The sequence below is a fragment of the Onychomys torridus genome, chromosome 8 (assembly GCF_903995425.1).
Source record: "Onychomys torridus chromosome 8, mOncTor1.1, whole genome shotgun sequence".
Classification (NCBI taxonomy): domain Eukaryota; kingdom Metazoa; phylum Chordata; class Mammalia; order Rodentia; family Cricetidae; genus Onychomys; species Onychomys torridus.
Window position 1 is genome coordinate 34103020 of NC_050450.1, and position 26998 is coordinate 34130017.

The 26998-nt window shown below is 42.2% G+C and overlaps 1 protein-coding gene across 3 annotated transcripts in view; it reads left to right on the forward strand.

Annotated features, from left to right (window-relative positions):
• Positions 1–26998, forward strand: part of Clint1 (clathrin interactor 1) — a 56905-nt gene that overhangs the window by 21363 nt on the left and 8544 nt on the right. For all 3 annotated transcript variants that reach the window (XM_036196604.1, XM_036196606.1, XM_036196605.1), the window contains exons 2-8: positions 10383–10487; positions 10975–11071; positions 13114–13222; positions 14075–14239; positions 17095–17272; positions 20846–21092; positions 22033–22102. In XM_036196604.1, the coding sequence (XP_036052497.1) occupies positions 10383–10487; positions 10975–11071; positions 13114–13222; positions 14075–14239; positions 17095–17272; positions 20846–21092; positions 22033–22102 (971 nt within the window). The remainder of the gene's footprint in view (positions 1–10382; positions 10488–10974; positions 11072–13113; positions 13223–14074; positions 14240–17094; positions 17273–20845; positions 21093–22032; positions 22103–26998) is intronic.

Genomic DNA, 26998 nt, shown 5'->3' on the forward strand with positions numbered 1-26998 from the left:
TGCCTTATAAAGTTAGCACAAAGTGAAGGGCAAGGTGTTTGGCATAAAATGATAAGGTGGAGATTAGAAATTAAAATGTAAAGCTAAAATACAAGAATTTTGAAGGATTGAAGTAAAGGTTAAATGCCTTTTTTACAGCAGTGTTAAAAAAGAACAAGGGCCTGTTTAGACAAAAATAAACGAGATTTAAAGCAAGCTAGCACAGTCAATACAGCGAATAGTATGGAGACTTAAAAAGAAAGTTAGGCATAAACAGGCTGGAGAGATGGCACAGTGATTAGAGTACAGCTGCTCTTCCCAGAGGACCAGGGTTCAATTCCTAGTACCTACTGTCTATAACTTCAGGGGTTCTCACACCCTCTTTAGGCCTTCTTGGGCACCAGGCATGCACATGGTACCCAAATATACATATAGGCAAAATACCCATACATATAAGTTTGTTTGTTTTTGTTTTAAGATACCTTATTTTTTAAAAAAAGAACAGCCATATGACTCAGTAGCCCCGCTTACAGGTCTATGTCCAAAGGAAATAGTCTGTTGAGGAGATAAACAGCAGCAATCTCATGTTTATTGAGGCATTCACATGCAATTAACTGTGTCCTTCAGTAACTCCATGAAGACAGTGCACATCTCTACCATGGGATACTCTCCAGCCATAAGAATAGGAATTCCTGTCGTATGCAATAGCCTAGATGAACTGGAGGACTGGTGAGGAAAATCAGCTGGATACGAAGATCCCCCAGCTGTCAAATAGTGAGAAGCTGACCACAGAGGGCGAAACTAGAGGGAACAGTGTTAACCAGAGGCTGGGGAAACAGGAAGAAGGAAGAAGAGGAGATGAGTTTGTTGTTACAAAAGTACTTGGGGCTCTGTGCATAGTGACACACTCCAGTAATCCTAGCCACAGGTATTGGGCCAGCCTGGGCTATGCAGCAAGTTCCAGATAAGCCTGAGCTACACAGTATGACCATGTCTCAGAAAAAGGGGTGTTGGTGGTGTGGATGAGAGCACTTCTGAGCATGTGGAAGGTCCTAGGTTGATTCTCAGCACAGTAAGCGATACAGGAACAGGAAAAGAAAGACAGAGAACGAAGTTCTGCCGAACACTTGCATAGCAGAGTCACTGGCTAGCGGTGTGCCCAGTGCTTTGAAGTGGCCAGAACAGACCTTCTGAGTGTCTCACACAGTGATGGGTGTGCTGAGTCTTACCTGGTGTAGAAATGCATCAAAATATGAGGCTGTCTGCATGTGTGCAGTGTTGTGTCAATAACAAGTAAAATAAGAACATAAAACCAGCAAGTGGGGAATGGAAAGTGACACTCAGGAGCAACTGAGGTTTTTAAACTCCACCAAAAATAGGTGAGACTTGAGATGAGTTAAAAGGCTGAAATCTGAGCCAAGAGTTAGAGATACTTTTTTTTTTAACTTTTATTATGTAGGTGCATAGGTGTATGTATGCACACAAGCACACCATGGCACACACTTGGATGCCAGGGAACAATGTGCAGAACTTGGTTATTCTTCCATCACGTGGGTTCCAGGATTGAACTCTGGTTGTCAGGCTTGGCTGTAAGCCCCCTTACCTATAAGCCATCGTGTACTCTCAAAGAGTTGTAAAAATTAAAAAATTAGGACTACAGGAAAAGTCATCCCTCAGAAGAAAATAAGAAATTAGATAATAAGCATAGTGAGGTAGACGTGTATTTGACGGTTTGATAAAGGCACTTGTATTTACAAAAGTCCCATTAAAGTGGGTTTGGGGACACTCAGACAAGATGTGAAGGAAAGAAATGATACCTGAGAAGTCTGAGGAATGAACGGTGCTGTCCCATTTGGGACCCTGGGATGAGCCATTAGGCTCAGCAAGTCTGAGAAGCAATATAGTTGGGAAGTTTCTCTGCAGCCAACGCGCTGCCCACCTCCCCCAGAGAACCCTCTTCTCGGGGAGCACCTGTCGTCAGACCCCAGTGAGTTTTCACAGAACTGTTTAGATTACTGCTTCAAAGAAAATAAAATGATTTAAAATCTTTGAGGTCACTAAGAAACATAAAAGTTTTTAAAAAGCAGAAAACAGAGAAATGGTTCAGAGTTGTGACTGTCATCTCTAGAGAGTAGTTAGTGTCCTGGTGATAGCTGATTGTTGTGGCCTAAGGATGAGAGCAGTGAGCACAGCCGTCCATCTGCAGACGGCACTGTGAACCAAGGGGCTCGGGAGACTCCAGCCCACTTACGTCTGTCCAGCCAGCCAGCACTTGCATAGAAGGTGGGGCAGGTCTGGATACCATCTTCTTCTGTTTATCATTGTCCAGATAATACTGAACATTTTTAAGGGCCATCTGTCACCCCACTGTGCTCACTGGCGTCTTGTTTTGTTTGGAGCTTTGATTTGGTTTTTGGTTCTTTTGAGTCTTTTTCCCCATGTGCATGTGTTTTTATACAGTTGTTAAATACATTCGGATAATTTTTTTCTGTGAGTACTTTTTCTGGGGAAGGGATTTCTTAGGGTTGGAATTTTGCCCACATAGGAGTTACTTCTTATTCTACTTCTTGTATGTAATTTATTCTGTTTTGTTAGCCATGAGAAGCTTGATCTCTCAGTCTTTGCTGGCATGGTGCCTTTCTAGAAAGTAGTAACTGTGCCATGTCGTGAGACAGCTATGTGATGATGGCTATTCTGTACGTTTGCCTAAGTCATAAAAGCAGTACCCCTCCTAGGAAGTGAACAGAGTTCCTCTCAAACCACTAGTAAGACCCGGTGACTATCCAGCTATTTCCTAGTATAATTTTGTCTTTGGAAAGGAAACTGGGTTTTCTGGCACTTCTAAAACCCCTTATTCAGCCACACACCACGTGGCATAATTATGTACATGGACATTTGGTTTGGATGTTTTTAAGAGCTCAGAATCCTAATACTTAGGGTGTTGGTTAATTTGGGTGGTAGGGATTGAACCCAGGATTTTGTGTTGTACCACCAAACCACACTCCCAGCTTCCGCTAATTATTATTTTTTTAATTGAGTTTTACTTTGTGTTATGTGGATACACGTCTGTATATGCTGTGGGTGTGAATGCAGTTGCCCACTGAGTCCAAAAGAGGATGTCGGTAGCAGGAGTTACAGGTAGTTGTGAATTGCTGGAAGAGAATGCTGGAGAGCCCTCTGAGAGAACCAGAGAACCATCTCTCCAACTCTCTGCTAATCGTTTATTTCTTTGAGACAGTCAGGATTAGGCATCGCATGTATTCTAGCCCTCCTGGTGAGGGACTTCATATCAGTTTCTCTGTGTTTGTGACCAGTTATCTGACAGGAAAGGGCTCTTTGGCTCATGGTCTCAGTAGTGCCAGGCTATTGTGGCAAGGAGGTGGAGCACAGAGGTTCACCAGTAGAGACAGAGGACCTTTCCCAATGACTGACTTAGTTTCCAGAACCTCCTAATACACTGCCACCTGCAGGGGCCAGGCTTGTGACACTTGAGCCAGTAGAGTGTTTCATATTCTGTCCATACAAAGTCATACCTAGGGTTAAAAAACTCAACCTAAAAACAGGAAGTGATTTCAGAACTCAGCTAACTGCCCACACATGTTGTTTAGTCACCATAATAGTGACATATGGGGACTTTTTAAATGAAGAAACCAAGGCATGCCGGTGATTTTTGTTTAGAGATCCTAACAGTAGGTACGCACCGGAGACAAATTCACACTTAGTAACTTACTGAGTCACTGATGGAGTAAATCTATATTTCTTTGCTCTTATACAAAATGGCTGTCAGTGGTGAAGTAGCTTGATGAAAACACATATGTATACAGTATCTTCTTTTACTGAGGTCTTGTGTGTGGAGTAGTTCCTGGAGCCAGGGCCCATGTGAAGTCTGAGAACTGGCTGCTGTGGGGTAGCCTGTTTTGCTTAGTGCTGCTCACCCTGGAGTGTAAGGAAAGGAAATGGCGTCTTCCTACAGCTCAGGGTACTTTTCTTGGCTTGTCCCATTCATGCCATTTTCTTTGCACATCCGTTTCATAAATTACTCAAGGATTTTCCTGAAAACTTGCCAGAGTAAATCACCATTAGCAACAATCAGAAAGGTGGTGCCTTGTGGAAACAGGGCTTCTAGTTTACATTTTAGGACAGCTTTAGACTGAGAAATGAATAAATTGGTTTTTATGAATCTCAGAAATTTATACATGGATTTGGTTAGTGTTGCCTCCTCCACACTGACATGGACTAGTGGGAATTTTCCTGGAGTGTGAGGTATGTGATGGTTTAAGCAGGGGAACAAATACTTAACTCACACATTTGAATTCCAGGTTTTAGAGTGCTTCCACCTCTGGTCCCTTCCTCCTTCAAGACAGCATCTTACAGTGCATAGTCCAGGCTGCCTTCCCAATCTGGGGCCCTTGTAGGTGCTGGGATGACAGGCATGGGTTAGCATGTCCAGCTGGGAGTGCTTATGTTTTACTCTTGGGAGTTGTAGAGAAAGACAGTTTAGAACCAGAGGAGAAAGTATTAGGTGGTAACATCAGTTCACGTCTGCAGCAGCTAAATTAACAGATGATTCTTTGACGCTGCATTTGCCTCTGTGATGAATTCTAAAGCACAGTAATTTCATATTAGACTTTCTGTTCAGTTTTCATTTTTAATAAACTGGAAAGTTTGTAGCAAAAACATAGTTTATACTTCTATATAAATGACCCAAATCTGCTGTGTGTGGTTGAGAACAGGCACTTAGGCCAGCCTCTTACTGTGTTCCACCTCACAGCTCAGGGTGACCTCTAACCTGGGGGCCTTGGGGAAACTGTGTCAAAGTCACCTCTGGGGGTTGAGAACGGCTCTCAGCTGTTGAGAGCACTGTGCCTGCAGGGAACTTGAGTTCACTTCAGGATCCAGTGCCCTCTTCTGGCCTCAGTGAGTGTGCTTACACACACACACACACACACACACACACACACACACACACACACACACACACACACACGAGGTTGGTGGCAGCTCTGTGGAGTCGATGAGTGACGTGTTCTGCCCACAAACATGTCGAGTTGTGACAAATAGAATGCAAGTGGCTGAAAGTGGTCACCCTGTACTGAGAGGAGAGCAGCGTTCCCAGCCCACTCCCGGGATCTCCGTAGCCATTGCAGGGTTCACACTGAAGGTACACAGCCTTCATCTGTCAGGGATGTCAGGGCTTTGTTCTGCAGGTACCTTTTTTCCCCTTGCAGTGATTGTTGGAGACCCTGGTGGAAAGAGGAGCCTGCTTCTGCAGCTTGTCCTCTGACCTCCGTGTATGACACAGACAGAGAGAGTACATGGGTAAGAAAGGAGAAAGTTTACTTTCATCTCTTTTTATAAAGAAAGATTTATTATTTATTTATATGTGTGTCTTAGGGCCTTAAAAAGTCAAAAAATAATCAGGTCCCCTGTAGCTGGAGTAAGAGGAGCTTGGTGAGTGGACTGCCCAACATGAGTGCTGGGAACTGACCTCTGGTCCTTTACAAGAGCAGAAAGTGCTGTTAACCTTAGAGCCAACTTTCTAGCTTCCATTTTCTTCTTCTTTATCAGACACTTTGTATTTAATAGATGCTAAAAAAACAACTCAGTAACTCAGAGTGTCTTTAAAGGTGATTTCAACATTGCGTTCTTTGAGTGATAGAGTGTCTGTACTTGATGTCTTCTTGTGTTAATTAACACTTAAGGACATTTTCTGAGGCACGGTCTCACAGCACAGCCCAGGCTGCTGTATTGATCCTGATCCTGCTGCCTCTGTCTCCAAAGTGTGGGTGTAGCAAGAGTGTGACCCAGCTTAACATTGATATTTATCAGGGAGCATAACTGTTAGCACAGAACTTCATTATCAAATTGTCCTTTTGAAGTTCTTCTGGCATAGATGTTTTAAGAGGTGACTTAGATGTAGACTTAATTCTCAGTTCTTCTTTTAAAACTATTATTCCAGTTATAGGTGTTTCACTGTGTGCAGTGGTACACTGTATAACACTAGGTAGACATACTTCGGTTGCCACTTTGCAGCACTTCTTATCCAGATAAAAGAACATTGGAAGTGCAGGCATTATCCCTCTTGCTCATTCTAATGTCTCTAACCTATAATAGTTAAAATGTTGCCAGCTGTGACACAGAATTTGTTGTGCATTTTAGTAGTGTTTTTTAGTTACCCTTTGTTAGAGTGAAATAATGTTCATGGGGATGAACTGGGAAAATCTGAGACAGTATAACGAAAATACTATTATTTGAAACTTTCTTGGAACTAAGTTATTGGGTCTGTTTCTGGCTTTCTGTCTTAAACTTATACACTTGAATATGACAAAACACATTTAGAGGTCTCAGTATTTCATGATCTTGGGGTGAGCAAAGCTGTAAGTGTAGACTAAAAGGATGATGCCCTGTGAAGCTACAAACCCATTTGACCCCATTTAGAAAGAGAGAGAGAGAGAGATAAAAGTACTTGGTACCACATTGTTCATTCATTCACAGTTGGTCTTGAGTGTTTTCTATACTTTTTTTGGTGTGTGTGTATTTTTTTAGTACAGCATGTTCTTGAAAATATCTTAGAGAACATGGGCATGGGAGTGTGCCAGGTTTTGTTGTCGCCACTCACTTTTCCCTGGTGGTCTTTCTGAACGTGGATCAGAAGCAGCACATGGCTGTAAGCAGAAGCCCCGTCATGTCAGTGTTTCCTGTGGTGGTTCTGCCTCTCTGACCTGGCACTGACTAAGCAGGGAAAATAACGTGCTGTTTTACTCTTTATCGGGGGGGGGGGGGGGGGGGTCAAGTAAGGGGAAATGGGGAATGAAGAGTGGGGTCACTGTCTGCAGACTCTGCAGCATCGTGTGCTTCAAAGGATGGTGCTGATACTTGCCCTGTTCTTTCACCTCTTGTAAGAGCTTTGTAAGTCCAGAGTTTGGGTTCAGATTTCTACAAGCACAGAAACTACTTGATTGACAGTTGCCCAGTTCTGGGAAGCTGCTGTTCCCCTTTTCAACTTAGCTAAATTCAGACCTTTCTCTAGAGTTTGTGTGTTCAAACACTGATTAGAGGGCCCCCTCTAGCGACTGAAGTAGTCAGGGACCTATGTCTCTGTCTGTCCCAGGAAGATTTTGAAGCTATCTGGAAGTAAAGTTGTTTCTAATTTTTATTTTTGAAGGGAGTTGTTTCCACTTTTAAAAAGTAATTGAGACCATTCAAGTAACGAAGAGTCAACATATAATTTTTTATCTTTTTGGAAATTATGCTTTTAAATGATATGGAATGAGGCTGAACTACAGTGTTCTTTATTCTGTTTTAGTTACAGTTGTTTCTGAGCTAGTGAAACCTAAAAAACCTTCATTCTTCCTCATTCTGAAAGCAGCCGCCGTTTTATTGGAAAAGAGCTCTAAAACGGTGTTCTTATGGAAGTATCAGGTTTTCACTGTCACTGTAACGGCCTAAGATCCCTCTGTGGATGTCTTTTATAACCAACAGTATATTTTAATGGCTCCCATTGTTTTTGAGCTAAGGAAATGAGGAAATTCTTAACTTGCTGGCCCTTTGCTACCTCTCCTGAACACACAGCATTCCAGCATACAGGCCTTCAGCTGAGAGCCTTGAAGGCCTCTCATTTGACCCACAGGCTTTTGTAGCTTGAACAAGGAAAGTAGTGTTCTGAAAACCTCAGCACTGCTGAACACTCTGAAAATGGCTTCCGTGCATGAGTGCAGGCTCCTTCATCTTTTAGTGGAAATCTCTGTAACAAATGCAAGGTGGATTATGATCCTATTTGGTATTGTTCATTTTCCCGGCTGCATTTGGATGCTTTTAACTACCCACAACCATGCAGTCTTCAGCCACCACGATAAACAAAAGTGGTGTAAAATCTATTGTTTTGTATCATCTTACATTGCAGATCTGGTTTTGGCTGGCTTGCCTTTGTTTTCTGTTTTTGTTGTTGGTTTTCTGTTGTTGATAAAATTAAGGAGAAGAGGGACACTACTATTTATTCATAAATTGTTATCAACAGAATTATCACTGGAATTAGGAAAATTCCTTAATAGTCTTTAAGGGCAGCAGGAGTTGTGGGCTCTCAAGGAAAGTAGTGTTCTAGATAACTTCTGGCCACGTTATCACAGGAGGAATTGGTGCTCTCAGAAGAAGTGTCCCAGGATTTAAAAGAACACCTGAGGATTTCACTTTTCCTGGTAGAGCAGTGCACTGGGTGTCCATCTAGAAGCCAGCACACTGTTCAGTGACTTGACCAGTTGTATGTGTGTATGACTAAGTTCTGACATGGATCTGTTTGGTGGTGTCTTACCTAAGCTAAAGTACTTGAAGGAGTGAATGGTTTAAAAGGTCTGAGTAGTAACTTCAATCCTTCCTTACTTAGAAAACAACTCTTTGTTTTGTTTTGTTTTTCGAGACAAGATTTCTCTATGTAGCCCTGGCTGTCCTGGAACTCAGTCTGTAGACCAGGCTGGCCTCAAACTCAGAGATCTACCTGCCTTTGCCTCCTGAGTGCTGGGATTAAAGACATGTGCTACCACTGCTAGACTTAGAAAACAACTTTTTGATGATTTTTTAAAAGCCACATAACGGGTAGAGGAGAGATGCTTCCCCTTCCTTCCCCTTTGCCCCTCCCTGCTTGTGGCAGGTGTGAGAGTTGGCCCTTGGGTCATCAGAGTGGAAGAGCTGGGCCTGCACCTCGCCTGGGCAGCATAGTAGAGCTGACACCATTGATGAGAGTGGGGTAGGGGACACAGATGAGCGGGCCCTGAGGATGGGAGAGCAGGAGAAGCAGCCCCACCCCTTGCTGCTTCCTACATAGGATGAGCTAGCCGAAGCGGTGCTGGAGAGTTCACCCTGGTTTTGAGGATGAGGGAGAGCTGGTGGCTAACCAACCCAGCAACTACCCAGACCTAGAACCAGGGCTGTGAGTTGACCCATCCCACCATCTGCCCCATCATTGATCTGCTGGAGCACATAGGGGCCAGCCCTGCAGACCCAAAGCTGCAGGATCTCCATGACACAGGACAACAACAGGATATCCAAGAGAAGCCCCAGTAAGGGCCCAATATTATATTGTAGCAGAAGCCAGAGACCTCAACCAGACCAATGACGCATTGCAAAGGACACTTGCAAGTAATGATATATACCAAAGAGTATACTGTATGACTTACTATATCACGCACCAGCTTTCACGATGAGATTTTTCTTTTTTTTTTCCTTCTCTCTTTTATTAAATTTTATTTTGTTTTATCCTGTGAGGAGGTGGCAGGGGTAGAGGATGGATGGAAAGGGATGGGAGATGAGTGGGATTGAGATGCATAATGTGAACTCTACAAAGAATCAAAAAAAAAGTTAAATTGGGAGGGGGAAAGCTACATAGCAAAAGAGAGGAGGGTATATGAGTAGTAGCTGTCCAAATCTGATTGTATTCATTAGTTCTAAGTTTTTATTTTGAGTGGAAGATTTGAATTGCCATGTTCATCCACAGACACTAAATGAGCACGACATGGTATCACATTTTTATGGCTTTTCTTCCCTCAGATCCCATACACATGATGCAGTGTATGGAATATTTTGCTGTTTCTGTCTTACTCTTTGAAAGCATTATTGTTATAAGATGGCTATTCTGTGCCATAGTTAGACCTGGCGTTTTCTGGCACTTCTCATATGTCCCACACCAAGCTCAGCACTGTTTGCTGTGCTGTCCTTTGAGGTACATAACCTCTTCCCGATCGATGTACACTTGAGCAGACTTAGATTAAGACAAAACAGTTTACCAAAGAGCACAAAATGGGATTGGAGCCGGTCTTTCTGACCCCATATTCTTGTCAACGAACTGGAAGTCTGAAGGAAAAGCTAAATACAGTTTCTCAAGAAAATATTATGTAGTCAGTAAAGGTGTGGGCTTTTTACAGTAACTGTCTAGTAACTTAGAGTTTGTTGGATAGAGAAAAAACGGGGTTATAAGAAAATGTTGGTAATAGTTTTAAACAGTTGTAGAATCGTATCTTCATGTCATTTCTTTTTTAAATGTCACATAGATCAGAGCCCCCTATAATCTAGTGTAAGAGAGGAGAATCCCTGTAACCGTGAAACTGAACCCTTGTGAAGCATGGCTGGGAGAGAACTGACCTCTAGGTTCCGCGATAGACTCTAGCATGTTCGGTTGTCATTGTGTTCTTGAAAACTACACTCTTCTTAGGACAGCTTAGGCCTGTAATGTGGTGTCCTTGGGGTGGCCTGTGCACAGAGCCGCCCTCCACCCCACCCCATGGAGGCAGCTCATTAGGACATAACGCGAGTATCGTGATTAAGTTTTCATGTATTGCGCAGTTTTGATGCTAATCTTTGTGTATCTATATGTATGTGTGTGTGCGCGCACACGTGCATTTTTTTCTCTACAGCACCAATGTGGTTATGAATTATTCAGAGATTGAGTCTAAAGTTCGAGAAGCAACGAATGATGATCCTTGGGGACCTTCTGGGCAGCTCATGGGAGAGATTGCCAAGTAAGTGGTAATTTGACTCAAGTGCAGAAAGAATCCAAGTGTCTTTACACAGAAAATGAAGTTTGCTTTCAGTTTTAAACTGTTTAACTACAACCATACATTCTGCATAATCCATTTTGATCATAGTGTGGAGAGTTCTATGTGGATTCCATTCCCATTAACAATTAGATTTAAAAATGTGTCAGTCAAGTCTAGAGGCTCCCTATAGTTTTCATGCAGATTTTGAAGAATATATATAAAATATTTGAAGTAAATTTACAAAAGTTTTTTGGTGATAATGTGGGGCACTGAGGCTGCGAATGAAAAGCTTGTAGAACAGCAGGGATGTGCCGCACAAAATAGGAGGAGGCGTGTTCTGGAGGAATGTCATTAAAATTCGATGTAGCCTTGTTTTCTGAGCTGTTCTGGAGGACTTAGAGCAAGCCTGCCATCTGCTGTCAAAGTTGCCCTACTACAAATGCTTAAGGAACAAATGCCTTTCTTTCAGGGCTACCTTTATGTATGAACAGTTCCCGGAACTTATGAACATGCTTTGGTCCCGAATGCTAAAAGACAACAAAAAGAATTGGAGACGAGTGTATAAGGTACGGTGGGAGCCACAGAGTGAGTGTTGACAGCGTCCAAGTGGCTGCTGTCAACGTCTTCTAAGTCCTAGACTTTCCCGAGACACAGGAGAGGTGGCTGTGGCTGCTTTCTGTATTCCGTCCTAAGCAGCTCCTCATATTACAGAGGTTTTGCATGCTTGTGTTCTTTGAAATATTGAAGATTTTTATATTTCTTCTTCAGTTTTTCCTACTCAGTTATTTGGATGCTTCTGAGTATTGAGTCTCTAGTCATCTGCATGTTGACCATGTGAGCATTTGAGATTCAGACCAGTCTCACGTCTGTCACTCCCGTGTGAAACCACAGCTGTAGTACAGTACAGCAGCGTATACTGGCTGGGACTGTGAAAGGTAGACTTCCTACATTTTCCTGTGAGCATACTTGCTGTCGGGTTCCTTTCATTTCACTTTGATTCTGTGTTTCTAAAACAAGGCCATGGTCTTTCTCTTTCACCATGTTTTCCTGCTCCTCAAAATTTCTTTCCAAAGTGTGCTGTGTGTCAGCTAGGATTTATGCTAACATGCTGCATGCCAAAGCAGTACTCACACTGGAAACTTGATAGTTCAGAGATACTCTCAGGATTAAACCCAGTTTTAGCCGGAGCTTTCTGTTGTTGAGTGTGTGTGAGTGGTGTGCATGAGTGCACCTGAGTGTGTGTGGAGGCCAGAGCTTCGCCTCCTGTGTCTTCCTCAGGCCTTCCGATTATCTTCTGAGCAGGGGCTCCCTGAACTCAGAGCTTTCTGACTCAGCTAGTTTAGCCAGCATGCCCTGTCTCCTGAGCACTAAAATTACAGGTGGCAGCCAGGCCTGCCCAGCTTTTTATGTGGGTGATGGGATCCCAGGTTCTGTTGTGTTTGCATGGTGAGTTCTTTATCCATTAAGCGTCTCTTCAGCCACCCCTCCCCCATTCTATGAATTTTGGGGTGGGGCAGGGAACAACAAAGTTTCTCTCTGTGTAGCCCTGGTTGGCCTTGAACTCACAGAGATCTGTCTGCCTCTGCCTCCCAAGTACTAGCATTAAAGGCATGTGCCATTATGTCCAACAAATTCTGTTTTTTATGATGTTTGGTTCCTAAAATATTCTGTGGTGTTTCTGTAAATTGTATAAATTTTTCTAAAATGAGGACCTTTAAATATTGTTGTACTGCTTTTTCAAAAAAATTAGGAAATCTGAGTATGGTGGCACAGGGTTATAACCTCAGCACTTAGGAGGCTGAGGCAGGAGCATTACTGTGAGCTAGAGGCCATCTGGGCTGCGGTAAGACCCTGTCTCAAAACCAACCCCCAAAACTCAGTTCCTAGTAAAATGCAAGTTTGTGTGTGTACTCTCGGTTTCACCAGCCTGCAGACCCTCAGACATGGAGTCACTGGGGAATGAAGTTCAAGTGGGAAAGCCATGAGGAGTTCCTGCTGTGTTCACAAAACTGTGCAAGCGTCACCGCTGCCTAATGCAGCCCCCGGCCAGCACAGCACGAGAAACCATGCCCCTTAGCATCCTTGAAGTTGACCTGTTAGCCAAGCTTTCTGAAATGCTCAGGTTTTGTTGTTGTTGTCTTTTTTTTTTTTTTTTTTTGAAAACTCGTTAGCATCAGAATGAGATTTTTATCTGAGGACAATGGTGCAGGGTCCTGTAGAGACAGACTGCTCTGCTCAAGTTCCTAGTATTTTAGCTTTGTAATGCCTACAGTGAAAGCTAGGCCATCCCCCAAATCCTGTGCTTCATTGGAATCACACACTTAGTGTTGAGTGTCAAAATTACTGGGTTAGTTGGTTCTCTTAAATCTTGATTTAAAGTGACCACGATAGTTTGGAATTATTTATTGCATTAGATATCAGAGGAACTTCAGGCTGAAGTTCAGACTGTGTATTTTGGTCTAGTAGAAAGGGAAGGACATAGTCCTCACCACTACCATGAAGTTTTTCCATCTAGTAAGGTTGGAGTTTTGTGTTTGTATTTAGCTGTGTACCAAAGCTCTTTTAGAGCTTTTTCCATGAAGTCATTGGGTGCTTTGTGTTTCCACAGTCGCTGCTGCTCCTAGCTTACCTCATAAGAAACGGATCGGAGCGAGTTGTTACAAGCGCCAGAGAGCACATTTATGATTTGCGATCCCTGGAAAATTACCACTTTGTAGGTGAGCAATAGAAAACCCCCATAAGCAAATTAAAACAGTAGTTGGGGTTGTCAGTCACCTGAACCAGCTTGGAAGCTTCTCTGCTCTAATTAGCATGTGACTCTTGCTGGTTGTGTGACGAGTGCAGAATCCAAGGCGTGGGGCCCTAGAGTATTAATTAGTGAAGACAGGAGCTTGCAGAAAGGACTGGCTAATAACAACAGAACCAACACAACATGAGTGTTGGGTTTATATTAAAATATGCACTGGAGACTGGTCCCCTGTGGTGTCCATAAAGAAATAGCTTTAATCATGTGGGAAGAGAAGGTTAGAGCTCCAAAACACACACATCTGTTTGAAGCTGGGCCCCCTCCCTCCAGATAGTATTTACTGGGCCTCGACAGTGAGGCCAGAGTGTGTTCTGAATGTGAACACGGCAGAGGATGGCTAGCGTTTCATTTTATAGCTTGCCTTAGTTATAATAACTGTAGAATGTCAGGGTTTAGCCACACTAAGTCCTAGCTAGTGTTCCCAAACGTGGGGAAATCAAGATACTTGGGGTGCTTTTAAGCTTTCAGAATGTTAAAAATGAGTGGTTCCTTTTTTATTTGTTAAAATACAATAGAAAACACTTTTCAGCTCTACGCATTCCATATGTCACCATTTGTAAACCTTTCAGTAGATCATGGATTGATCTTGTCTAGTTCTGTTGTCTAGGGTCATCAAGTCAAATTGGAATTTAATGTCAGAATCTGCATCCTTAAAAATTGGAAGTTATTTTTGTAGCTGTTTTTATTTCTATTCTTTTCTGAAACAGTTTGGTGTACACTAAGAGAGGTCTTACAGTTTGCTTTTTCCTTTCCTATCCTCAAGATGAACACGGCAAGGATCAAGGTATAAACATTCGACAGAAAGTAAAGGAACTGGTTGAATTTGCGCAGGATGATGACAGGCTTCGAGAAGAGCGAAAGAAAGCCAAGAAGAACAAAGACAAGTATGTTGGGGTCTCCTCCGACAGCGTTGGTGGATTCAGATACAGTGAGTATCAGGGCCAGCCATGGCCACCCAGGCCTCTGCTTACTTATTAGCTTTGGGTGTATTTTAAGAGGCATTGAAATAAAAAATAAATAAATAAATAAAGTAGAAGAAGAAGAAGAAAATGCTATTTTTTCCCCCATCAATACACAGAATTCTAAAATATGTGTAATATTTTGACTTCTGTTTGCCCGGATCTTCAGAATCCTTCTGTTTTTATTGTGAATCCAAAAAAATAGGGTTTAGCTGATGCTGGCTAGTTAGATAAGTGCAAACATTTTGAGTTAACCAGAGAACAAAGAGGCACACCCTGTCCTCTTTGAAGAGCAATTGGAAGCCAGGTGTAGGAGTGCACACCTGCAATCTTAGCACTTGGGCAGCTGAAGCAAGACAGTAAGTTTGTGACTAGTCCTGGCCACACGGCAAAACCCAGTGTCTCTGTCATCCACCTCTCCTTCCCAGAAGGCAACTTGAATGTTTGTTTCTAATGTTTATTCTTAATGTGAAAATAGTACAGTGGGTGCTTGAAGTACATATAAGTTCTTTTGGATAGCATGTCTCTTGGGCCTGTCCTGTCTTCTGTGAGCTATGGCAGTGCCTGGCCAGTGTGTGCATGTGCAGGCCAGTGCTATAAGTAGCCTTAGCATTCGCTTGGTGAGGCTCTCCAGCTCCTGCTCCTGTGTCTCACTTTGCTTACATTTGGATTCCATTGAGGTTGTGAATACGGGTAAAAAGACATTTCTTATTGTCAGGCATGGTGGTGTGCACTAGACGTAGGCAGGTCTATGTGAGTTTGAGGCCAGCCTGGTTGACATACGGAGTTCCAAGCCAGCCAGGAATATATATGTAGTGAACCTTGTCTCAAAATAAAATAAAATAAAATGTATCATTTTGTGATTTCTGTAAAATATCTTCACTCTTCTGTTTCTTTGCTTACCTGCTCTCAAAGAAAAAAATACTGCATTTAGTTAGTATTAAGAGTTGTTTCTAACCGCAGAAAAACAGTCTTCCTTATCTCATATCATACATCACATAAAAGCCACGCCGTGAACCGATCGAATGTATGTCTCTTCAGTAAACACTTAAGTTTTGAGTGGCTTCTGAGAGCATGAAAAGGCTTTGGATTTGTCCAAATGGTCCTTTTGTTCCTTGGCTTTTTCTGCATCACTTAATTGCCACTTGTAACTTACTTCCTTCTTCCCTGTGCTTGCATCCCATTTCGTTACCAGCACAGTATGAACTGCAGCTGATAACTCAAAGTGGAGTGAGTTTGCAGATAGAGTCACAGTGGGCTGCTTCAGCTTATGTTACAGTGGAGTGAATAGCCTGCCTTTGCATTAACAGTCTTTGTTTTTTATTCATGGTTTTTGGATTTCTCAACAGCTTTAGCTGTTTTGTGTGGTTTTGACATTAGGTGATGACCTTCATCCATTCTTTCATTTATTCATTCTGCAGCATTTGGGTTTGAACCCTGGGCTTCATGTGACCTGGGCCTTCTCAGAACTGTGTTCCCAGCTCCTATGACACATACTAAAATCCTCACATGCTTACTGTAAAATTTAACCTTGGTTTTCTAGCAGGCAGTTCAGCAGAATACGTTTAAGAACATTCCCAAAGGGCACCTATGCCATCACACCCTGGAAACAAGGTTCCGAGTAGAAGTTCCCTTTTGCTCTCTCTTGGTTGGTTGGTTTCTCGTTGCCCTTTCTTGTCATTTCGCAACCTGCCTCCATTCATATCATTTCTGTTTTTTCAAACCTTACGTGGTATCTCTATATTCCAGTTCACTTTTTAAGTTAAATTTGGAGATGGAAATGGGTGATTTCTGTTGGTGTCCATGATTCCCATCGAGCTCCAGATAAGCACCAGTGCAGATCATGGTATTTGTGTTTTCATCACCATAATCTTTTCTTCACTCCAGATTCATGCAGAGGTTCCCCAGGTGTGTTCCTAACCACTCTGATGGGTCCTCACAGCTCAGAGCTGCTGGACACACTTGTAGTTCTAAAGTGCGCAGGTTTGGAAAGTTACAATTCTTTTTATGGAAATTATGGATTTCTTTCCCAGGCCTTAAAATCCATTCATTTAATAGTGTTTCTAGTTTGGTACCAAATAATGGATCCTCTTAGCTAATTGAGTCATAGAAGTCAGACTCAGGTTCCTTTAGGGAACTAGTACTTTCAGAGTAGGTTGGTTGGTTGCTCCGTCAATTAAGATTTCCTTTCTTCTGTCTGTCCATCCTTCCTCTTTTGTCTGTTTTTGAGGAGGTGTATTTCACTGACTTCGCACATTCCTTCTCCCTCTCTTTCAGGTCTCCCCCCACGCCCCTTGCCTCTCTTTGTTGTGGTTTGGTGGAAGCAAGTCCTGTTGTGCTGTAGCCTGGGCTGTCCTAGAACTTGCACTCTCCTTGCATGTCTCCTGAATGTCGGGGTTACAGGCCTGTGCCACGACACCTAGCTTCCCTTTCTATTCTTGTAGGACACTGTTGTTGGCTCATAGTTTTTTAAAAATGACGTACCATTGAGACAAGAATGAAATATGATTCATGAAATGACTGAAAACTAGAAGTCTCGTGCTATGTAGTGTGTATTTGGTGTTTCCATCCCTCTCTACAGCAGGTTCAGGGGCTTCCTGACTGCTGCCACCCAGGAAGCTGTGAAGTCCCCAAGAAGGAAAGCTTTGGAATCTGCAGTCCTGACAATGATTGGCATGAGCTGCACCATGCCATGCTTGGGTGGCACTGTGGGAGATTCCTGTTTTCTCTTAAAAATAATGTTTTATGAGAAAGTCTTCAGAAGGAAGGACTGTGGAGCCTTCCAAACTTAATATCCTTAGTTGTTTCCTTATTATTTACACAGATGAAAGGTACGATCCTGAACCCAAGTCCAAATGGGATGAAGAGTGGGATAAAAACAAGAGCGCTTTTCCATTCAGTGACAAGTTAGGTGAGCTGAGCGATAAGATCGGAAGCACAATCGATGACACCATCAGCAAGTTCCGGAGGAAAGACAGGGAGGACTCTCCAGAACGGTGCAGGTGTGTGCCTTGGCTGCTGCTCAGCCTCGCTCCTGGGGGGGGGGGGGGGGGGGGGGGGGGGGGGGCTTTGTGTGGCTGTTTGCATTGCTTTGGTCTTATTTTGAGGTACTCCTGCTATGTAAAGTTTAAGGTTTTTTTTTTGTTGTTGTTGTTGTTTTGAGACAGGGTTTCTCTGTGTAACACCTCTGGCTGTCCTGGAACTTGCTCTGTAGACCAGGTTGTCCTTGAACTCATAGAGATCTGCCTGCCTCTCTAGTGCTGGAATTACAAGCATATACCCAGCTTAGAGGAGTCTTAAGGACACATGAAACTTGGTAATAAAGTACAGAAGGCTGCTACATATTCCCTTTCCTTCGCCCAAGTTTCAAGATAATTGTGTTAATTTGATACATTTGTTAACTGAAAACCAGTATTGATGTGCTGTATTCTCCAGTAATGTCAACTCCCTGGAAATGCCCTGTGCAAAAAAATGGGGAACCATTCATGAAGTTGCTAGTCACCTCCACATAAAAACCATGTTTCTTGACACTAGGTCAGGACGGTGCTGTTGGTGTTAGCACTTCTTCCACACTGTCCACACCTGTCTGCTTCTGTAGTGGTCTGCTCCTGTTTCTGCATTTTTCCTCAGGTATCTTAGTCTTGCCCTGAAGTTTTTTATCCCTAATAATATTCTTATTCATCATTTTACATTTGGACATCTTATGGTCTAAAATAATGTCAGGGAAATGGCATCTACACACTAAGTTTTAGAGAAAGTTAAGGGCTGAAATTTAATTACCTGAGACATTGCATTACCATCTCATGCCCACATGACCAGAAGAATCCTGTGCAGTTGGCACCTAGAGTTGTAGTACAGGCCTGCATTTATAAACATTATTTTCTGATGTGAGTGGTTATATTAAACTTAGATCAAACAGTAGAAGTGAATGAAACAGAGGCCCGTCCAGACTGTGTGGACCTGTGTAAAATGAGGTTTTTGTTTGTTGTTTGCTTTTTTTTCCCTACCCATAAATTCATAGTAGTTTGGTTTGGGGTGTCATAGAAATGAAGTTCAGATAAAACCATAGTCTGGTTTTGAAATAAGTTTTAAAATACCAGCTTCTAGTGTGTTTTCAATGTCCTTCCAGAGTCATTAAATCTCTAGAATGCCCTTTTCAAGACTTGTAGGAACATGGTCTTGGAAGGGACAGAGTTTATGTCAGTAATAGACACATTCTGCTTTCTCCCAAAGACATGCATGTTTTAATTCTAAATACTGAACTTTGAAAAACAGTCTGAGTACTCTCCTATTTTCCCTTATTAATTTTATATACAGGCTCTTATGGCCTATGTATAAAGATTTTTATCTGACTTGAAAAACATAGCAGCTGTATATCTTGTTGCTGTTTCTGAAGTGGGAGCAAGGTAGGGTCTTAGTGATATAGCGGTGTGTAATCCCACACTGTTTCTTTCTTCCTCCTGACCTCCCGTCCTCAGGGGAAGGGGGTGGGGAGTGGGGGGTTGCTTCTCTTCCTTGGTCTCTGTTCTTTTTTGCCTCCCATGTTTGCCTGGGTGGTGCTATTAGTCACATTCCCACTGAGGCACGGTGAACCAAGAGTCCGTACACCTTTGATCCAGGGATTCGGGTTTAAAGATCTAGGCTGTATTCCAAATACCAGGTACATTGCATTTTAAGAGTACTGATGAGAAAACAGTATATTTTAGACGGAGTTGTGTGTGACCAGAGTCATGTCTGTTAATTCATTATTAGAGTCAGGAATTCTTGGATGTTCGAAATGTATTATCTTGCATTGAAATAAAATTAGATGTCAAACATTAGTTTTACTCACAAGGTTATTGATATAACCTTGAGGTCATTTGATTGTTGTTTGCTTTATGTGTACTTAACTTGTATGTTCCTTAAGGTCCTTCTGTTTATGTATTTAAAACTCTTTTGCTCTGTGTGGGAAGCCATTCTTTTTTTTTTTTTTTTTCATTCATTTTTTTACTATGAATGTATGTGATGTGAGCACACACATGCCATGGAGCATAGAGGGGTCAGAGGACCACTTGTGGAGTTGGTTCTCTCTTTCCACCTTTCTTCAGAGCTTTATCCGCAGCCCTCTTGCCAGCCCATGTGCTTTTTGATCCTTGACTTGTGTTTAAGTTGGGGTTGCTTTAGATTACAGTTACATTTCATCAGTAATAGTCATAGTTCGAGGAGAAATCAGAGCGTTTTGCTCCAGGATATTTACAAATTAAACTGCCTACTCTACAATTAAGTAATATAGATAATGGAACATATTTTGGGTTCTCATGGCGCTCTCTTCCTCCCTCCTGCTTGCACCCAGACAGAAACTCCATGGCTTGATATTAGAGTAGACACTTCATTCCCAACAGATGAAAATCCTGGTTTCCTGCTTTCTAGGGGGTTTGCTTTTGTGGGGGTTTTGATCGGTTGACTTGTAGTATTTGTTTGTTTTGGTTTTTTGTTTGTTTGTTTTGCCGGAGCTGAGGGCCAAACCCAGGGCCTTGTGCTTGCAAGGGCTCTACCACTGAGCTAAATCCCCAACCCTGACTTGTAGTGTTAACATGAGTAAAATAATTGTTTCAGAAATATTTTAACTATAGCTAAGTTCCTATAAAGCATAGTTGACAGGTAATGTGATGTAACAGAGTAGCAAAATGAAGAACAGTTACAAAAAAAGGTTGTTTCATATTTGTATTCTTTTTCAGGGGACAGTTGGCAGGGCCTACTGCTTTAAGCTGACCATTGAAGTTTCATTGTTTCCTTCCATTCCAGGCAGTCTCAGGTAGCTCAGGCTGGCTTCAAACTCCTTGTATAGCCAAGGATGACCTTAAGCTCCTGACTTTTCTCCCAAGTGTTAGGTGAGATGTGGGGTGCATCCTGGTAACCCTTAGTCGTTCTTCATTATGTTCCTTAAATTAGTGCATGAGAATTGCTAACAAACTGAGCTCTTAAAATAGAGCTATAAAAGCTTGGTATGGCATCACAGCCTCTAACTCCAGCACTTGGGAGGTGGAAGCAGAATGATCAGGAGTTCATGGTCACCTTTGGCTATATGGTGAGGTAGAGACCATCTAAGACTGCATGACACTCTCTTTTAAGAAAGTTGGTAATAATGTTTAAAAAAAGAAAAAATGAAATTGTAGACACTTGCACAGTGTATTTTGAGACTGTGAATGTTGCATTACCTGAGATACTAGGGTCCAACAGCTGGTTCTGACATGCTGCTATTTTATTTACTAGTTAAGTTTTAAATCTGTAACTAACACTAAGGTAGTTTGGACATTCTTTGGAAAGTCCCCTCCCCCTTTGTAGGGTATGTTAGACTGAACAAGGAAATTGTGTACGGTCTCCCCTCCCTAACACACACACACACACACACACACACACACACACACACACACACGTCATTTTTCAGCAGCCTAAACAACATTGTGTTGATCCTGTCAGACAAGTGCGGAGTTTGGAATTAGTGCATTTGAGATTCTTTCACTCAACTCACTAAGGACGCCTTCTTACAGTATTCCCAAGTCTTATTATGTTGTTTCATTTTTAATATCTTTTAGCGACAGCGATGAAGAAAAGAAAGCAAGAAGAGGCAGATCTCCCAAAGGTGAATTCAAAGACGAAGAGGAAACAGTGACGACAAAGCATATCCATATCACACAGGCCACGGAGACCACCACAACCCGGCACAAGCGCACAGCAAACCCTTCCAAAACCATTGATCTCGGAGCAGCAGCACATTACACAGGGGACAAAGCCAGCCCGGATCAGAACGTGTCAACCCACACGCCTCAGGCTTCTGCGAAGGTGCGGCCACACGGGTCTACATAGCATGTGTACCTTATTCTCGTAAACTGCTTTCAGAATTCCTGCCTGAGTAAGCTGGGGCCTTTTCATCAGTCCTATCAGTTATAGCTCATCGGGCATGCCCTATTCAGTCATTAATAACAAGAGATCTCTGTGGGGTAAGAAACCTGTCCCAGTACTGAATGACTTTTTCTGTGAGGTAGAAATGACACTCATTCACATAGGGAGGTTGTGAATCCCAGTGTAGCCCATCTGTGCCCATCACATACCTCCAGCATCACCAATCTCGACCACATTTACTAGGGAAAGCTTGGGTATATTTGCAAGTTTGGAGAAATGATAAAAGAGCAGGCTGGGGCTGTAACTCCGTTGGTGTGAAGTGCGGTGTTTTCCAGATTGAAATGCAATATGAAGAAAGGAAAGTTACAGTTCAGATATTAGAACTTGGTTTGGTCACACATGCCTGTAATTCCAGCACTTGAAAGCTAAGGCAATGAGATTGAGTTCAAGACCACCCTGGACTACATAGCAAGACTGTGTATTGTGGAGGCTAGAGAGATTGTGTACTGCTTTCCTGGCAGCTCATAACCGTTTACCTTACAGTATTCCAGCTCCAGGAGATCGAACCCTCCCTTCTGTGCTCTGTCCCCTGTACTCATGTGCACATTGACGTACACACGTATCTATTTCCTTAATAAAATGTCTAAGACAGGGAGAGGGACAACCTGTCTAGGGGAAAAGAGACTTATGTGTTAGGACTTCACAATGCTTATTATAGAGAGTGATTGATGTTTGCTCTTCCTCTATAAGGATTCAAAGCCTGTTACTTCTTTTAGAAATCTAAGTTTAGCCTTGTTTAGATGATTACAAAATTTCTGTCAAAACTGGGGGTTGGTGCTGGAGTCCCTTGTAAGCTAGCTGACTGTTCCCACTGTTTCAGCTATCAGTGCCGAGTAGCAAGTCATCAGGAGACCTCGTGGACCTGTTTGATGGAAACAGCCAATCAGCAGGTAAGCTGCACATTGGCTTCTTCTTTCCAGCAACTGTGTGGTTTCTGCTATTTTCTTTTTAATGTTACATGAAAGATGGAATAAAAAAAAAAATCTAGCTGGTGTGGTAGTGCACACCTTTAATCCCAGCACTTAGGAGGCAGAGGCAGGTGGATCTCAGAGTTCAAGGACAGCCTGATCCACATAGTGGGTACCAGGACAGTCAGGGTTATGTAGAGAGATCCTGTCTGTAAACAGTTAACCAAGTCTGGTTATGCAGGCCTGTAATTGCTGGTACTCAGGAGGCTATGGCAGTAAAGGTTAAAAATTTAAGGCCAGCTTATACAAAGATTTTGGAGGCTTTGTAGTTTGCTTTTTTAAGCTCATAAGAACAATTTGCAGAAGTGAAAATTACATTAAAATTATTTTAAAATTTCTTTTCATAAAAAAGATGTGTTACTCTGCACATTTTCATGACTTTCCCTAAACCTTCATTGTGGTTGTCAAAGCAGATATGCCTTGAGTTCATTACCTTCTTGTACATCTGTCAGTGAGCATTTGCTGACCCAGACACTGGTTGGGTGCTTAAAATGAAATTCCTAGGCTCTTGGAAAAGTCAAATGGTGGAAGTAGTCATTAGTCAAAGGGCGATAATTAGCTGTAATTACCTAGTCATAAACATGCTGGTGCTTTGGAGGAAAGGGGGCATTATATGAATATGTATCTAACTCCCCATCAAGCATATTGTAAGAGGGTTGTGTCCAGGGTGGAATGCACATGCCTATAATTACAATTCTTGGCAGGCAGAGGTTGGGGGGGGGGGGGCCTCTCCTGGCCTGAGGAGTTCCAGAGCGACCTGGGCAGCATATGCAGAGCTGTCAGAAGAGGGGGGGCATCACATCGAACAGCAGACCAGTCCTTTCTCATTGATGAGACTGAGGATGTCTGCGTTGTGATCTCCTACCTGTGCTGTATTTTGAGTAACTCCTAATAAATTGATTTCAAGTAAATTGATACCATAGAATTACACTTGATTATAGCCTTAATAAACTACTGTACTCCAAGTAAAAACAACTTAAAATTAGCTTTTTAAAGATACCTTTTCTAAGGCTGTTTAAAGTTCATTACATTAAAATGTAGATCAGTAGGACTAATATGCAGAGTGCAGCTGTTCTCCAAATTGTGTGTAATAATTCTCAAAAGCAAAATTGTTTTTAAACTTGCTTGTTTGCTTTAAGCGTAAGTCCACAGTACAAATTACTTTTCATTGATAGATTAGTACATGTGATTAATATGGAACCACCAGTTATTTTCTCTCCTTTATTTGCCTGCTGTCATTAAATTACTGGCCTGGGAATAAGCTTACAAGACATCTGGTTTGACCCAGTTCTGGGATTCTTCAGTTTCTTACCAGTCTCTTCTCTGACGGTCCCGAAATTACTGTAACTTGGTGAGACTTCAGTGGTAAACGGCTGCCTTGGTTGTTTAACAACTGATATGCTGTTTTTGTATATTTAAGATTTGAACTATAGGTTGAACTGGTAGTTAGCATACAGCCGTCTAATGTAGATAGAGTGTTCCAAGTTTCAGTTAGTTTGGACTGCCTGGCATGAAATACTGAAAGGCCCCTTTGCGCATCTGTGGAGCAGTCAAAGAAGAACTAACTAACTAGGTAGTCAGCTGTGTGGATGGGATGTTCTCTGTGATCCAAGATTACTTGGAGCAGGACAAAACCTTCAAGTGGTTTTTTCTCTGCTGTAAATGGTAGACTAATTGTATCCAAATAGCAGTAATAAACTGAGGCAGGGTTTAAATGAGATCTGGAAGGTTTCTTGCCCTTAAAATGTATCTTAATATTATCTCAAAAGCAACTGAACGTGGTTTGACATCAGAATTAACTTTTTAATAATTCCATTTGAATAGTATATTTAACTATAGATCTTAAATGAAGTTCTGCCACAGAAGGAAATTAGGTTTAAATCTTAGCACTTGCACATGGGAGTGTGTAAGGATGTGCCTGATGTCCTGTATTTATCAAAAGACTGCCATGCCAGTGATATAGCACAGACGGTGAGGTAAGCAGGTTCACTCATCTCCACTAGCCATAGTCACGTTCTCTGTCCTTCCCCCTGCCTCCGTGTGTGTGTGTGTGTGTGTGTGTGTGTGTGTGTGTGTGTGTGTGTTTACATCTTCATTACTAGCATTTTATGAAGAGTATCTGCTAAAATCACTGTAGACTATCTGACCAAATTTAAAACTGCACATGCAAAACCTAGACAGTCAGCTTGTTCTTGGGATTGTTTTGCTAAGTGTCCTGTTGTAATCTTGCACTACAGTCCTAGGGTGATGTTTCTGTACCTCCCACACAACAGCTCATTTCTAAGGGAGCATTTTCCTAAGTCCATGCTAGAAAATTGGTATTAAAATTAGAAACTAAGCCACCTACAAACAGAACGCTAAAACCACTCCATTTCTCTTTTAGTATGAGTCCACCCTGTAGGCTTTGTATCTCTGTGATTAAGGAATTTAGGTCGTAACCTATTGTTCCATAAGATGTGTTTCTCTTGAGAGTAGAGAGAAACATGTCACCAGAACAACTAAAAATCTGTATTAATAGGACTTAGTATAATCTAAATTCCTTTTCTCAAGTGAAAACCAAAACAAAATGTGTCAAGGTCAAATTTTCCACTACCATTTGGACCTAACTGCATTTTCTGTGAATTGGAAGCTCTGTGGGGCAGCCTCAGCACATCAGCTTCATTGAGTGGAAGTTATCTTTAAGCTGAGTTTACTAAGTTATTGTTAGTGAGTTTTTCACTGATGGTGGTGATGATGATGATGCTCGCTTTTTAAATGTGGGAAACAACTAATTTGCACCCAATTAAATATAGAAAGGTAGCTATTAAAATTTTTAGTGAATATTCCTTGTTTTCAAGATGAGGCTTTGCCATTCAGTCCAGACTGGCTGCACACCTGGTCCTTCTACACTGGCCTCCCGGTGCTTGGGTGATCGGTGCATGCCAGTCAGACCCATCCATGCCAGAGAGCATATGTACCTATTCTCACTGCTCCTTCTTCAAGTCTTGTAGAAACCAAGGCACACCTGAGTGGGTGGAGCAGGTAGGAGTTGATGTGTATAGTTTTCATGTAGGTGGGAGAAGAGGAAGAACCAATACACCTGAAATACCACAGTCAGGAAAAGTTTCTTAAGATCTGTGTTCTTCACTGCTTTTATCTGCAGCATGAATTCTTCTTTGTAACCGTAGACTAGTTCAGATTTGATGGTCTGTACTTGTTTAGCTTAAAAATTACTCACTGGTGTTTATTCACTGCTTACGTGAAGCAAATTAAAATAATCTGCTTTGAAATCCCTTACTGTTAATAGAAATTATTCTGCTAGCAGTACACTTTGATCAAAATGTTTAACATGAAGGAACATAGAAAACAAACATGAATATTAAGCATCAAGTGTTTGCAACATTCATTTCTTTGCTAACTTTTATTAATATGTGCTTGTCTGTAAGCATGCACATTTAGCCCGCTGCTCTTTATGCTCATAGCATTTTATCTTGTCCCATACACCTATAAGGAAAGAAAAACAAAAAGCCAAATCACTTTGATACTGTCTTTGGATGAATGTTAAAATAGTCACGTGAGCTGTTGTGTTGGTAGCAGTGCAGAGCCTGTGGTGGGCACTAGCTGGCTGCTGCGAGGATGTAGCCGTGAGTGTGTGTGATGGTGTAGTGTGGGGAAGGAAGGAGGAATTAGTTATGCCTGCTGATAGTTGGCCACAGTAAATGTACGTTCAAAAGAAAGAGCAACACACTTGTATCAGAAACTGACTCTTCCCTTTATTGTGCTGGCCATCTTAGAAGGGGTGGGGGTTATACTTTAATTAACCCAGCTGAGTGTAGCAGATGGGGTAGAATGTCTCGCAGCAATAAAGCAATTCAGAAATGGCACCAGCTGTTGGAAGCTGTCCCTGGTGGTGTTTGAGTGCTGCCCAGATGTTGCAGTCCCACCTGGCTAGTTTCTAAGCACTGCAGGCTATGCAGCTGTGATATAACCCATGTCATGTTCACATACACTAAAAGCACTGTCATTGAGCTGCTGCTCTAGACTTCTAAGGTTCTGATTCTTAGGAGGTGAAATCTTAAGGGTGAAAATAAAGCCAGCAGCTTGAAGTTTTAGCTCTTTCTCTTTTATTATTATTATTTTTTTTTTAACTTTGGTTTTTCGAGACAGGGTTTCTCTGTGTAACTTTGCGCCTTTCCTGGAACTTGCTTTGGAGACCAGGCTGGCCTCGAACTCACAGAGATCTGCCTGCCTCTGCCTCCCGAGTACTGGGATTAAAGGTGTGAGCCATCACCGCCTGGCTAAGTTTTAGATCTTAAATCTCTTACCTTTGTAGTGTACAAATTGCAAAGGAGATTGACTCGGTGGCTGTGATTTTGCCATTTTAAAAACAGTTTAGCAGTAGTAACAAGAGCTGACAGGTTGGCTCAAATTACCCAAATGTGATGACCTGAATTTGTCCCTGCATCCTGACCTATAACCTCTGCATGTGTGCCAGAGTATATGTACATGAGACACACACACACACACACACACACACACACAAATAATAATAAGTATGTAGTAGCAAAAAGCTGATTTTTCTCCATTAATGTTTAGTGGAGTGAGCAAGAGGGAAAAGATGACCTCCCAGCGAACATTATCACACTGAGTTTTCTCCCATTGTCTATCTAAATTGATTTCAAGTTTTTTCTCAAGATTTTGTTTTAAAACATAGAAATGTAAGCCAGGCAGTGGTGGCACATGCCTTTAATCCCAGCACTCAAGAGTCAGAGACAGGTGGATTTCTGTGAGTTCAAGGCCAGCCTGGTCTACAGAGCCAGTTCCAGGACAGCTAGGGCT